This window comes from Melitaea cinxia, chromosome 7 (genome assembly GCF_905220565.1).
Source record: "Melitaea cinxia chromosome 7, ilMelCinx1.1, whole genome shotgun sequence".
NCBI lineage: Eukaryota > Metazoa > Arthropoda > Insecta > Lepidoptera > Nymphalidae > Melitaea > Melitaea cinxia.
Genome location: NC_059400.1, coordinates 2,004,320 through 2,019,801, shown reverse-complemented (window position 1 = coordinate 2,019,801; position 15,482 = coordinate 2,004,320). Strand labels below are relative to the sequence as shown.

Genomic DNA, 15,482 nt, shown 5'->3' with positions numbered 1-15,482 from the left:
GGTTTATCAAATTTGCATTTTGCTGCCTGGTTTCTAAGTTTTATCAGAAACTTTTCAAAACTTTCACCGGCCTCTTGCTTGATTAAACGAAAAATATGTCGTTCATATATTTTATTTTGTTTTGGGAGGAAGTACTCATTTAATTTCTTAATGGCTATTTCGAAAACGTCCACATTTTCTCCTGGTTCAATGCTTGCCCCTGGTAAATTATAATATATTTCTTGCAGTGGCGTTCCGCCCAGTACTAATAATGTAGCTCTCTTTTTAGCAGGTGTCGTAATATCAGTTGCTTCAAAATATATAAGTAAAGATCGTTTCCATTTCTCCCATTTCAACCCGACCGATGTGCTGTCGCCTTCGAGATCCAATTTTTCGGGTGGTGGAAACTGATTTGCCATGATGGGTTGGATTGAGGCGACCTGAAAATGTCAAATCAAAAGGGAATCTAAAATACTTTCAATCTAATGAAAGTCTCTTTTTTTTCTTATACTTCTTATTTAAAAGAAGTCCGAGATACATTAAATTCAATGTAATGAATTTCATTTTGTTTCCTTCAATTTAATGAAGTAGCTTAGAATATCTCCAATTTAATGGAAATCCGAATTATAAATGTGTAACATTACAATACACCGAAAACATTATTCGGTATACCTATTTAGGCATTAATATCTCCAATTTAATGGAAATCCAAAAAAATTATCTCCAATTTAATGGAAATCCGGAGCACTATCTCTACTATCTACTATCTGTATTATTTTAGTTCAATGATAGCCGATTTTCAAAATACGACCTGGACCTGTCATTTTACGTCAAGTACTTAGGTATATTTATTAGATGTAGGTCTATATATTTTTTTTTTATGACATTGCCCTTGATCCTAGACGATTCGGTAAAAAGTGTTATCAAGTATTCAATAGTCGCTCAACGATTATGACGTAGTTAATATTAATTGTTATGATATAGCTTAGTAATTACATGTATTAATTTCCTAAATCAATAATTATTATTCTTATTTATAATTATATTCGTTTAACATTATAATTGTAAGTTAATCAATAATTGACTCTGATTTGACACATCGATGAAATTGCATAAAAAGGGTAGATACTCATTTTAAGCATACATTATTATTCTACTTATTAACAACGTTACGCTGTTCAAATATATAGAGAGATTGTGATAATCGCCTTGGCTATTTAATTTACAAACCCACTAGTGTTTTAACAAAAGATTCACAAATACCCACCAGAAAAATAATTCTTCATAAACAAAAGAAAGTAGGTAAATTGATACTTATGTATACTGTTATTGTAAGTACTTGAAGGTATAATAATTAATGGCATTTGAATAAATATTGCTGTTAGTTATCATAATAGCTTTTAAACATTATTTGACAATTATAAACATTTTTAATATCAATTATTGTACAATTATTGTTATATAATAAATAACACAATTATTATTGTATAAATAGTTATTGTGAAACTAAACTTTTATTATTTTCTTTCTTTTTTTTTTTTCACTGACCTTTGCCTCGTCGCCATATGTAGGACCCGTCGGCCCCGACTTTAGATTTAGGCAAGCACTGGCTCACTACTACCACACTGGAGCGCAGGCGCACGTCTATTCCGTACCGCGTTCGTCACTTGACTACTCGACGTTGACAGCTACCCCCTCCCGTGTGGTACGTGAGACAGTGTATTGCATCTATTATATAGATACAAACACTACAAAATCCATATATGCATTTAGTAAAAAGCGGTTATTTTAATATTACAGATAGACACTCCAATTTTATTTATTTGTATGTATTGATTTTTATACTAAAAGAGACTAGGGCGTAGTGACAAATTGTTACGTATTTGAGAAGCAGTGTCATCATAGGCGATACTCAAAGAAACCGATAACAAAGCGAAAGCTACTCGTAGATAACATAGATGAGTAAAGAAATAGGGCGTGCACGGTAAACGGAAGCCGTGAACTAAAACATAAACAATATGTTCACGTTAAAAAGTGTCATTTGTAAGGTTTGTTTACAAAATATTTGTACTTATTTAGTTTTCTTCGCCTAATTTTGTAGAAAATAAACAATATATAGGAGAAGGGTTAGATTTTATACCACAACTAGCGCGACCCGCCCTGGCTCCGCACGGCTGCAATGCTGATACTAAATATAAAATATAAAAAGAATATTTGCAATTTATTCGCAAAAAAAATTACGACATCACATTAGAAATCTCTTAAACTATCTGTGGTCCTCTATTATATTATGCACTTATTATACATTTAAACCTTGCTCTGGAATCACTCTATTTACTAAAGACAACCGCATCTAAATTCGTTGCGTTGTTTTAATGATCTAAGCATACAGACAGCGGTAAGTGATTTTGTCTTATACTATGTAATGATAAAGCTCCGTTGTGTATTTGAGAATGTGAAGAGATGTTTACATGGTTGTAAGGGCTATCAAATCTGTATGTCTCCTAGATTATTTTTCTTTATTTTATGGGTTTTCATTAATTGGTGTCATACACACGTGGTAATAACTAAGTCTAAAAAAGATTTTTTATGCCATCCAACTTTTGCTCTTCATTTTTTTCGGTGTTATGTCATGTCGTCCATGTTTTGTAAAGGGCTAACCTTATCTCACCGTATTACTTAAAGAGTTGTCTCTTAAACCACATAGTATTTTATCTACGATCAGCGATCTTCGATTTTATCCACTTCAAAGTCTCTAAATACTCTGCGGATTTGCAGATAGCGAATAGATAGTTATAATATTTTTTTTTTCACCGTTAAGTACAAATTATTTGCAAAGGAAATAATGACAGTTTGAATCCGCGATCATCTCATCTGAATCGCGTGCTCCAGGCACTGGGACGTTAATCAACTACGCACTATGGTTACCCTAAAGTATTGACTTTGCCAACTCGCTATTTTCATTTACAAAAACATATTTCTAACAAATATATAATATATATAAATATTCATATATTAACTTTGGATATAGAAATCATTTGGGATCGGATATCAAAAAAATATTGTAGAGCTACAATGTACGGTTCTAATGGTGGCGAGAGCTATATTAACACCGACAATAGCAGGTATCACTTCTAAGAAACTGCACACGATACTTCAGTTCAAATTAGATGATATAATATATAACCCTGACCAGATTTGTGACGGTTAGTCCATAAACCCAGACACTAATTGTAAAACGTTGTAACGACGTAAGCCGCGCCTGTTTTAAGTCTTTCATAATCATCATTAGTGCATATTAGGCTGGAAAATACGTCTTATGGAATCTGCTGAAATAATGTTTTTCGAAATTTTGAAACCCTAATTAAGGTTGTTAAATAAACACACTTTGGCTTAAACATCTATGTAAGTTAAAATTTCTGCCTGATCCTTTGTCGATGAATTACATCATTGTGATAACAATTTAACTATTCGAAAGTGACTGAAAAAAGTATATAAAGTTGAAATTATGCTTCCATAGCTTAATTTATCATCCTAGATTTGAAATCAACATTAGGTATAATATCTCGAGATTAATTATGTTGTAAATCTGTTCTACAGATTATTAAAATAATTTTCTTAATTTTTTTAATGATGTTTTTTTTACACGAAGGCTATTTAAACAACCGTTTATTTATTTTAATTAAACCATCTAAAATTTCGTCTCATCTGAAGGACTTTGTTAATTAAACAATTAATTAAGACGGAGTAAATGTATTTTGTGTGGTTCTTAAAGATTATCACTTAATTATAAAATTAAAATGATAAATAAATCGAGTTTGCTGTGTTTTAATATGATTTTTAAAGTGTTTTAGTTAACACTAAGTACTGAAAATAAATGTTTTAATTTTTGGTCTATACCCTACCCTGTGACGCACATCACAAGGTCTTCTTTACTTAGTACTTAGCGTACAAAACAAAGCTGATTCACACGGCCCCACTAGTACAAACGGCTAAGCAGTTGTCGACGCGAGCGCACTCAAGCACCACGCACCATTGGTCGCTGTAGAGATAACACCCTAGTAAATATTCAGGTCAGACAACCATGGCCTGTGCTCACAAGAGAAACCTAATAATATGGTTCTATTTTACGCTGGTTACGTTTGTTTGCGTTGCTGAACCACAGCTTGACTTACCCCCGTTGCCACAAGTATCCACTCAAACGAATCCGTATGGTATCGGATTATCTAGTACCTCACCTGGAAATCTGCAAGGGAATCAGTTCGATTTGAATCGAAACTTCCAATACAGTACGGCTAGACCTCAAGGTTCTGCTACTCCAGGGGTATACCCGGTTTCATCCACTCCGTTTAATCAGATAAATCCTGACATCAGTAACAATGGCTACCCAAGTTTAGACTACGGTAACGGACGGAATCCAAGTTCCACTCTACGTCCCTTTGACGACATAAATCGTGATGATCAGATTGATATAACAAATGATATCAATTTTCGGCGGAATGATCCTAACTTCGTTCGTAATGATCCCAGTTACGTTGGAACAAATCCTTACTCGTTCAATAGAGATTCTAATAATAATGCCATTGATGATAGACTGAATTACGCGAGTGTTCAGCAAGTGAGAGACTTCCTTCTACGTGCTGACGACCAGGCTTCTAAAGAGTGTACCAACAATGTGGCAGCTCAGTGGAATTTCGAAACTGATGTCAATGATGTAACGCAACACGCAGCTGTGAGTATTGATACATTTTCTATTGTTTTCTTACATTTCTGGAGGATAATTATAGCCTCCATAAGTATGAACTAGTTTTGTCAGTTATATAACTATGAAAAATATAAAAAAGTATGATTATTATATGTCGACGTATTATTACATTGTCGTTAATTAAATATAATTGCTTGTCTAGTTTTTAATATCTCTATTATCTATAATATAAAAATGAAACACTGAATGTATTGCTAAGCGCAAAACTCGAGAACGGTTGGACTGATTTCGCTAATTCTTTTTTTAAAATATTTCTTGAAGAACGAGGATGGTTCTTACGGAGAGAAAAATTCAAAAAAAAAAAAATAAATTTCCTGAAAAAGTCTAAAAACAACACTTTTCTATACTCTCATACAAAAGATTTGTGATAATACTTAAAAGTCAATTTGAACTTTAATACCATACGATAAAGTTTGTGTTAGGCGATACGAAGTTCGCCGGGTCAGCTAGTTTCTTATAAATTTAAATATACTGTGGACGGTTAGTGGTCTAAAATTCAACCATAGTTAATTTGAATTCTAAGTTTGAACATTATTAAGGTTATGTTGTCAAAGACTATACTTCTATAATAAACAAAAGAGTATATATGCGTCTGTGTGTAATGATTTATTTTTGATATAATGCATTTTTATGCATAATTTAAAAAAAAATTAGCATTCTGCCGTCCTTCTCTATCTCACCTATAAGTGTGTGAAATTTCATACAGCAAACAGAGTCGCGTAATTTTCGTAAAAAGGCGTACAAAGTTTATTCTTCGCGTATTAATATATCGATTCAAAAAATGTTTTTACTGTGAAGGACACTTAGAACTCGGTTTTAATAAAAATCATAACTCGTAAAAGCTATAGATGATGTCATGAAGTATTTGTTTCTTGACGTAAATTCCATTAAATCATATCAAAATGTTGTCTAAATTGTATATTTTTTAATTCAAAATTTTAATCGCAATTTTAAACACTTATTTTCATTGTTATGGCATTTTTAAACAGTTGTGATTAGATAATTGAATTGATACAAAATGTAATTAGAATTTAAAACTAAACTAACAACAACAACAACCAATTTTCCAAGCGTATTTGTCATATACTACTTAGTGAAATGCACATTTTAAGGAAAAAAGCCATGTAATATAAATTTTCATCAACGAGGCGTCAAGAAGCGTGGTACACTAAATCTGTACTTTTGTCTGAATAGGAAAACTATTCATTATTTTATTCAGGAAAAATTACGTGGCTAAATGAATGAAAAGAAAAACCACAGTCTTGAAATGCTGCAAATTCCAACTTTCAAGTAAAAAATTTTTTGAAATATGTCAATAGAACATTTTAATATAAAATACGATAGCCGATGGAAAAATTTGACTAATTTTCATCTTTGATCCTAGCATGATATTTACATTGCGCGCAGCATACAATAAAATGCAGTAACAGTGTAAAGTAAACGTATAATTAAGATTGTATCAAATAAACAATGCTGTTGGTCATTCCGTAGATAAATATGAATGTCATCATTCGTGAGAATTACATTTGCTTGTTCTTTTGATTTTATTTTTGTTGATAAGTGACGTGATGTCCGATTCGTGCAGAACGTACGTACAAGTATGCTACGTTTTTAAGTATGACCTAGTGGGTTGCCGTAACAGACAGTTTCAATATTCTATCTCTGAATTTGCTTACTAGATATAGAATTTTGATATAAGTATCATTCAAATTGAATCTAAAATCTGTTGCTAGTTGGCAAAAACAGAGATATAGATGATTGAATTTAGGAAAGGATATCGTATAAGATTTTTTTGCATAAATATAAATAAATAAATAAATAAATAAATATCTACACACATGGTCGACTGTTCCTAAAGTAACTTAATGCTTGTGTTATAGGTAACAGCCGACTGGTATAAATATATGTATTTTTTTTTCGATAAACATACTCACAAATTTTACACATTTAAATATATAATCAATTATATATATATTATACCCAGACTCAGGGTGGGAATCGAACCTACCCCCGGAGCAGAAAGCAGGGTCACTACAAACTGCGCCAACGGGCTAGTCAAATATATCATTTATTTTCTTTTACACAAACCTTTTCTTGATAACAACGAACTTAGAAAGTAAAGAATTATCCAATGTGGTAAAATCATTCGGAAGTCATGAGGGTACATACACTTCAGCGATCTATTTTTATTTATGTTTAATAAGACGCAACATCTAAGTTATTTACATAAAATTATATAATAACACGAGCTAATTTTGTATGTTTCTTCTCAAAATCATAAGTAAATTGAATTCTAGAATGTTTAATGACTTTTGTACGAGTACAGAGCCAAAAGATTTACGAATGCTAAGTGATATTAAACATCGTCAACGTCATATAGGATGGTAGCAAAACTTTTCTGTAAATGTTGTATAATTGTGAATTTTACGTCAAATATGAATGTGGTTAAAGTTGTACGACGGAGTTAACACTTGTTATATGAATAACACTATTAAAGTTTTTATGTCAAGGATTTTAATTCATTATGTTGGTAATCTTTCGCATGGAAGATTCAGGTCGTAGCGTACTGACAATGTATGAGATTTTATATTAAATTCAAAATTCAGTCAATCGAATTTAAAAGAATGTTTCCTTTATGTTCATGAAATAAAGGTACTATCATTTAAGGTGCATTATTAAAGGTAGACGTCAAGGTAGTATAAATCATTATGACAAAACTGGGGTTGATTTTTAATAATATTGTAATTAAAATAATTTCGTTATTTAAAAAAAAACTTCGGTGGTGCGGTCGTGTATCACGGATGTCGGAGGTGAGAGTGGCGAAGCGCATCTTTTACTCTGAGCTGAAGGAAGGCCAGCGAAACAATGGCGGACAACTCCTCAGATACAAAGATGTTCTGAAACGTCACATGAAAAGATGCAATATAGAGGGATCCCTCTCGATGGGAGAGTTTGGCAGCACAGCGACCGGAATGGCGCGAGATCGTGAGGGAGCGTACTCGTGAATTTGAGGAGCAGCGACTAGCTGATCTCGACGCCAAGCGCGATGAGCTCAGGGACCGTCCACTCGCCGCCATTCACTTTAACTATGAGAGTGGTAAGCTCACTTGCCCACTTTGTGCAAGGGAGTTTACTGCAAAAATCGGCTATATAAGCCATCTCCGTGCGCACCAGCGCCTAGCCCTGTAAGGGGTCGAAGTGGTCGCCATGGCCGAAATTCGGTCGGATACATACATAAATATTAAAAAAAAAAAAATATTTATTTATACTTTATTGCACACCACAACTACATTTTAAACATTAAACATATTTAAAAACATTAAACACATTTAAAAACATTTACAGACTGTGAAGTACAATGGGCGGACTTATGGCTATTTAGCCATTTCTTCCAGACAGAAGTTGAGTTAACTTAAAATTGAGTAAAAGTCAAGATTTTCCACTAGTTTATTTGCCAACATCTTTTGTTTTTTTAATTATCACACTTGACTATACAGATAATGTATTAATCTTTATCTTATTCCAACTTAGTTTCTAAAAAGACCATATTAGGACCTTAGTAAATTTTCCGCTTTGTGGGATTGTTAGTTTTCACTTAGGTATTCCAATGAGCTGAGTAAACTTTTCATAGATTTTTTTTGGTCAAAAAATATAAACATTTTTGAATATCATATCAAAAATTGACCGCTCCAGCGGGATTCGAACCCGCGTCTCCGACTGACCGTGTCGGCGCTCTAGCCAATTAAGCTATGGAACGATGTACCCGGTAGAGCGAAATTTTTGATATGATGATTTTTATTTTCGGTTTAAGCGAACCGTGGCGCCGTCTATAGTGAGCTCTTTACAGAGACCCGTAACTATTCAAAGTTTCATATTACAATGAAAATCTTTGACAGGAGACGACACCATGCTATTTTTAATATGTACGATTTTATTTTTGTGTTACCCACACATTAGAAATTCTAAACATTTTTGAATATCATATCAAAAATTGACCGCTCCAGCGGGATTCAAACCCGCGTCTCCGACTGACCGTGTCGGCGCTCTAGCCAATTAAGCTATGGAACGATGTACCCGCTAGAGCGAAATTTTTGATATGATGATTTTTATTTTCGGTTTAAGCGAACCGTGGCGCAAAAAATATAACTTACCGCATATTGATTCGGGACACAATGAGAAATGTATATAATTATCCTTGAAGATTTGGCACTAAATACTTTGTCTTGTACCACTGACGAAATAAAAAAATAATAATACGAAAGCCGATTTGTATTTTTTTTTTTATTATGGGAAAAAGGACTTTAGTTACTTTATTGAATAGTAGGAAATATTAACGCGGGTGACAATGCGAGCATCGTCTCAAAACATTAATTAAATGTTAGTTGAACTTCATAGAGTACAAGGGTCTGTGGAAAAGGCATATAAAAGACATTATCAAGAAAGTCTAAACATTGAATAATGTCATAATGATGATGATTTAATGCAAAAATGGAAGAGACATATATCATAGTAAATAGAAACTTATCAATAGAGATCTTAACCATTGTGTGATGAGAACTGGAGCCCGGAAACTTTCTTAACTGGTCATTATTATTATATAGCAATTCGCATGGTACCCGTGATTTTACTTGTAAAGATGTCACTGTATTGCTTTGAAAATTTTTAGTTTGTAATACTTACACGTATTGCAGGCTGAAAAAAATCTTGTTTTTACCGCATAATTAGTACGACGGAATTAGAACTCACAGTACATTTTTTCGATTTCTTCTGTTTTCGGTTAAAATATATTAAATGAATGAAATACTTTTTTAATTACCGTTTAATTTATTTGAGTCGTTGCACCAATTTTTTTTCGGTTAAGAAAAAATAAATATAATTTTTAGACTTTAAATTTTTTTGTTTTAAATCTATTCGTCAGTTTTTTTAATAATAATGTCAATGTATTATCTTAGAACATGCGTACTTAATACTTATTTGCAGTTTAATATTATAAAACATGCGTACCCAACGTTTCTGTCATTCTATGAAAGCATCATATCGCTCTAGTTTCTATTGAACATAGTCACATGACATATTGGTTTTAGTTTTTAAGGGTGTTATAATTATTATTTATAAAGTAGCACTCATTGTTGTAAATATGTATGAGTATGTGATAGACGCTCAATGTTCTTTCATTTCAAACCCATATTGTAGGCGTACATTAAAAATAACTCGTCCGCCATCTTGGGTGTGGACGCCATGTCTGATTTAGAATTACTTTAAATGTGTATACAAAATTTCAGCTCAATCAGTTGAAGATATATGCTTCGAAATTAAGTGTCAAGATTCCACCCTAACAAACATACATACATTGTAAGTTATATAGAAGCTTTAAAAAATATATAAAAAGGTTGTAATCCACGACCTTTTAAGATCGGTCTGTTTTTCCTATGTATATTTTTTTCATATATAATATCGAAGATTGTTGATATAATTTTTTATGACTTTAACATGAATACAATTACAATTATAGGAAGTGAATTGCATAAATCGATGAATCGATTCACACGGCCCTATATAATACGTAATTGTTATTTACAAGTACTGGTATTCATTATACGTATCGATTAACTATTATCAAAAGTGCCGTAGTTCTCTCAAAGCGTTTACAGCTAGGATACATTTAAGTAGGTTTAGATTCTAAGGCTATTTGCGTGTGCCTAGTTGTGTCATGCTATTAATTTTTTTCTATGTAAACGGGGGTTGTCTGTAAGAAAAACCTATCAGTGAATAAGACCGCTTTTGCACTTTGTAGAGTTTGAGTATTGTAATTTTCTACAATTACATTTGAAATTAAAGTCTAACTACTTATAATAATACCATTATTTTATGAATAAAAAACTGCAAGTGTATCTTCTATTGTCATATTTCTCACATTAAGATTTTCTTTTCCAGCTGACTTTCCAAGCACTATTGCAACGGCATTTTATTACTTACCAGCTATGCCCGAGGGAATAGTGACTTTGTACGGCATTTTTTGGATATATCTTTTTTGGTTTATTTTGGATTATAAACACGGTCGTTTGGGTATTTACATGTTCAACATGATTCTTTAAAGTGGCATAACTTTTTTATTTATAAACAGATTGACATGAAAGTAACATTAAATGTTAGGTGAAGTTTACCACAATGTATTAATGAGCCATATTTAAATCGGATAAGCCGTTTCTGAGATTAGCGTCACAAACGCACAGACAAACAGACATTAATTCTAACAATCATTGTTTTGGGTGCTATTTATGTTGATACGCTTCAGCCTGTAATATCCCACTACTGGGCATATGCCTCTTTCCACATACAGGAGAAGGATCAGAGCTTAATCCACCACGCTGCTCCACTGCGGGTTGGCGGATATATTCCCCTACTATGAGTAACGATCGCTATCAGGTGTACATGATAACAACCTGGACCGACGGCTTAATGTGGTCTCCGAGGCACGGTGGGGAGATCCACAAGGACTGCACAAACACCTAGACCACGGCAAACACCTGTATGGCCAATACAAATGTTTGTCATGTGTGGGGATCGAATCCGCAACCGCCAGCGCAACAGGTACAATCCATGGCTGTGAATTTGCGCCAACGCGGCGCCTTATGTTGATAAAGGTCCCAATAATATTTTTTCTCATATATCTTCTATGTACAGACACGCTACATTTTTATTATACTCATCCTAAGTCCAACACTCTTCACCCCCACTAAGTGCTTATTTCTGGTTCACAGCACTCTTCACGTGATTGGGTTCCTGAAACTCACAAATCTAAACAAAGACACCTATGATAAAACAAATATCCTTCATGTCGAACTTGTGACAAGTATAAGTATCCATTTTCTCGTTACTGTATAAACCTATCGTCACAAGTCAATCAATTATCAATATTAATTTGCACGACTGCCTAGATACGTCTTAAGTAATAAAACAAACTTTAAATTCTGTTTTATTGTTCGCGTCAGGCGCCTTGTATACTGTGTAAGATTATAGGCTATATGATATAAGGTTCTGGCACATCTTATTAGACCACTTAACAGAAACATTAAACATTATAAAATCATATGAAACCAGTAATTACATTAATTAAAATAATTGTGTTTGTTAGCAAACTAAAAAAACCAACTTCAATTACATCGACCAGTAATACAACGTAGGTACAAGATAAAATAGTCAAATAAACACGCATTATTAGCGCTAGCTGAAAATTACTCATGAAATCTCAATTAAATTTAAATGGTACCACATGACACGCACCATTTTTCGATAAAAAAAAAATTGAAATCGGACCGCCCAGTCAAAAGTTCTGAGGTAACAACATATAAAAAAAAAACCAATCTAGAACCTCCCAATTTTTTGAAGACGGATAAAAATTACAATACGTAATGAAAAGTAAAAATAAATATATTTTAGAGAAATCTATAAAAGAGGATATTGCAATTTCAACTGTTCAATATCGTGACAATACGCAGACGGGATGTTGTGTCATTTACGACGAAAAACAAGCGAGCGATGGAGCTTACAATAAGAATACAATCGGACCGTAAATAATTCTCTGTTTGTGTACGCTTTTTGAACGCAATGATGTTTACTTGTGCTAAGTTATGTACCTATTATTCTTTTTTAATTTATTTAGTAGGGGTATAATTTTTTGCATCAGCGAATGACAAAATAAGGGGGTTTATATCTAGGTTTTTTTTCTACTATGGGTCCATATCTAAGTTGACACTGTGATACTCTAAGTAATTAGTCTTTAAATTTCATATTTCTTTTTGTGATGAAGATAAACAGTATGAAATAGTATGGATTTAGAAATAAAATGCTGTAGCTTAGATATCAACTCAGTAAATATTGCAAGGTCTTTAGTTTATTACGTTAGAAATCACAAATACTCGAAATGTGAAGAAATTATCGCATGTAAAGAAACCGCTGAATATACAGCTTATCATCATTCTAAGCTGAAGTACGGACTACTTTACAGACTGAAGGACTGCCATCGCAAACGCAGTCAAAGATACAGATAGGCTTGGGTATTTCTTCAGATTTTGTGACAAGAACATTTATTATTTGTGGTATTAATATGGTATTCCTGAAATTGATAATTCGATCATAATATTTTTAGTAACCTTAGAACGAAAACAATATTATATTTAGCGACAGCAACACATAAAATGTCTGACTAATATGGCGGTGTAAATCAAAATGGCGGAACTAAGTATCTCAAAGTATTGTCGCCAATAAAGGTGTCGTCTGGCCTATAAGGTCTATGACAGCAAGACAATGAGACAATTCATTATGCCAAGGTTTCTTATTGTATTTTAGTTATTAAGTTTTCAGCGGAGACATTATTTATGTGGACGTGTTTTGACTAACGGTAATGTTTCATTATATAGCAGAGTTAATACCAAGTAATGATTGAACTAGATGTAATTATAGAGCATGATGACGATAATGTATATGTTTTGTTGTGTCCTTGTTTAAAAGTCTCAGCAGATATGAGATATTTAAACGTAACTGAAAATAATGATCATAAATTCGTATTATTTATTTTTGCGTTACCCACACATCAGGGAAATCTAAATATTTTTTTTTTAAATATCATATCAAAAATCGACCGTTGCAGATGATTGATATAGGATCTATCTGATGATTTTTAAAGGTTTCTAGGTCGTTTTCTTGGTCATATACATATGTATAAACGAAATGAACTTCTAAATTTGAGAAATCGCAGAAATCTTCAAGTAATTAGTCTGAGAAATCGCAGAAATGGATACATATAAAATACTTTTCATATAAAATGATTGCGAATTATCACAATAAATAAATTATCACAATACGCCTGAAACTAAGACATAATTATGTCCGTTAAAAAATGACCAAAAGCTGTAAAAAGTGTAGGTACCTACCTACATTTTTTACAGCTTGTGGTCATTTTTTACAAAAAGTGTTCTAGAACTGAACAAAAGCTAAGTGCAGCACGTAATGAGGTGAAGGACAACAATAATAATATTTTACTATAATAACAATGTTTAAAAAAAACAAGAGAAGCAACAATAAAAAATGAGCTATAACCTATTATTAATATCTAAGTTACTGAACTAGTCAATCATATCTATAACTTGTCCATTACCGATTAAAGAAACAATTTATAATGACGCGACATAACACGATTTACCAGCAAATTTTGATAAGTACCAATACCATAAAGGGGGCCATTGACGGTCAGTTTAACTGATCAGTTGGACTGATCAGTCCAACTGATCAGTCCAACTGATCAGTTTTTCGCGTCAGTTGAAATATTTGCCCATTGACTGGCGTCACTCCGGCCCTTCAGTTTTCGTCCGACCGGGCTGTTTAAAGGACGTGTAGGTACTACCTATTTTTGTCGAGAAAAAAAAAATGGATTCCGATTAAGAAGAAGAAACATTAATTCTTAAACGGCTACTGTTTGTTGCCATATACTGGTCTACAATGATCTATAATTTTATATGAAAATTTTTTATTATTAGTTGTACCTCATTTGTAATAAGTATGTCAATGGGCAATCGATCATGCACGGTGTCGTTAATGCCATTACTTATAAATGTATTTATTTTTTTCTAAGTGTTATTTATATGTATTTATAAAAAAAAGTATCTACATCAGCCGGCAGTTACCTATACCACAAGCATTACATTGATTACTGTAGGAAGAAACGACCGTGTGTATATGTTATAAATATGTATTAAATAAATAGTAGGTGTAAAATAAACCTTTTTTTTAAATGTTTCTTCATTCATTCTGAATTTTCATATTTTTCAATAAATTCTGTCGTTATGACTCGTCTAGGGGACACCGTCGCCGACGTTTTAAATACAAAAACTACACTAGTGCACTCTCAATCACCGCGGACGCTGCTAGCAAAATGACGCGATTGGTTGGAATGACGATTACACACACACACGGGCAGTTGGGCGTCGGGCTGTTGATATTTTTTAAAATATCGATATATCGATATTTTTTCGATTTGATTTAATCGCCTTTGTTTAAAAAAATAAATAAACATAAGTCGGCTCAAAAATAATTTACACAGTTTATAATACAGTATATTTGTAAAACAAATTAAATTATAAGTGTATTAAAATGTAAGCTTCTAAGTAATTATTGTTCAATTTTAATAAAACAATAATGTGTACCAATATTCAGTAAGAGTTTTTAAAAATACTCGTTGTTTTATATGCGCAGTTGTTTGACTATTACGATTATTAGGCACTAAAAGATTGATTAAAGAAGTAATTCGTTCAAATGCTATAGATGTAGCAAAAGAAATCGAATATTTAACAGCTTTATTTTTCGTTTTTTGATTAAATAATATTCAACAGCTATTTCCGATAGCACCAGAGTAAAATGTTTACTATCAATCCAAATTTTTAGTGCATTTAATGACTTTGAAATATTTGGTTGATCTAAATACTGCTTTAATTCAGCAGGTATGTAGGTAACAAAAATTGTGGCAAAAAGTCATTAGACAAATTTTTCAAGAGTAATATCATATTTTCATGTCTGTCCCATGAGGATGAAGTTGTTTCTTTTTCTCTGCGTGGAGAATCGCCTACGAAAATTACATTTCGTTTAAGGACAATTACTTCTAATATTATAAATGTGAATGTGTTTGTTTGTTACTCTTTCACGCAAAAACTACTTAACTGATCATCATGAAACTTTGTATATA

The 15,482-nt window shown here is 32.5% G+C and overlaps 1 protein-coding gene across 1 annotated transcript in view; it reads left to right on the top strand.

Moving 5' to 3' along the window:
- The window catches only part of LOC123655083 (angiotensin-converting enzyme-like), an 81,996-nt gene that overhangs the window by 32,062 nt on the left and 34,452 nt on the right, over positions 1 to 15,482 (top strand). Inside the window, exons 26-27 of the mRNA XM_045590921.1 lie at positions 3,048 to 3,185; positions 4,053 to 4,711. Coding sequence (XP_045446877.1) covers positions 3,048 to 3,185; positions 4,053 to 4,711 — 797 coding nt within the window. The remainder of the gene's footprint in view (positions 1 to 3,047; positions 3,186 to 4,052; positions 4,712 to 15,482) is intronic.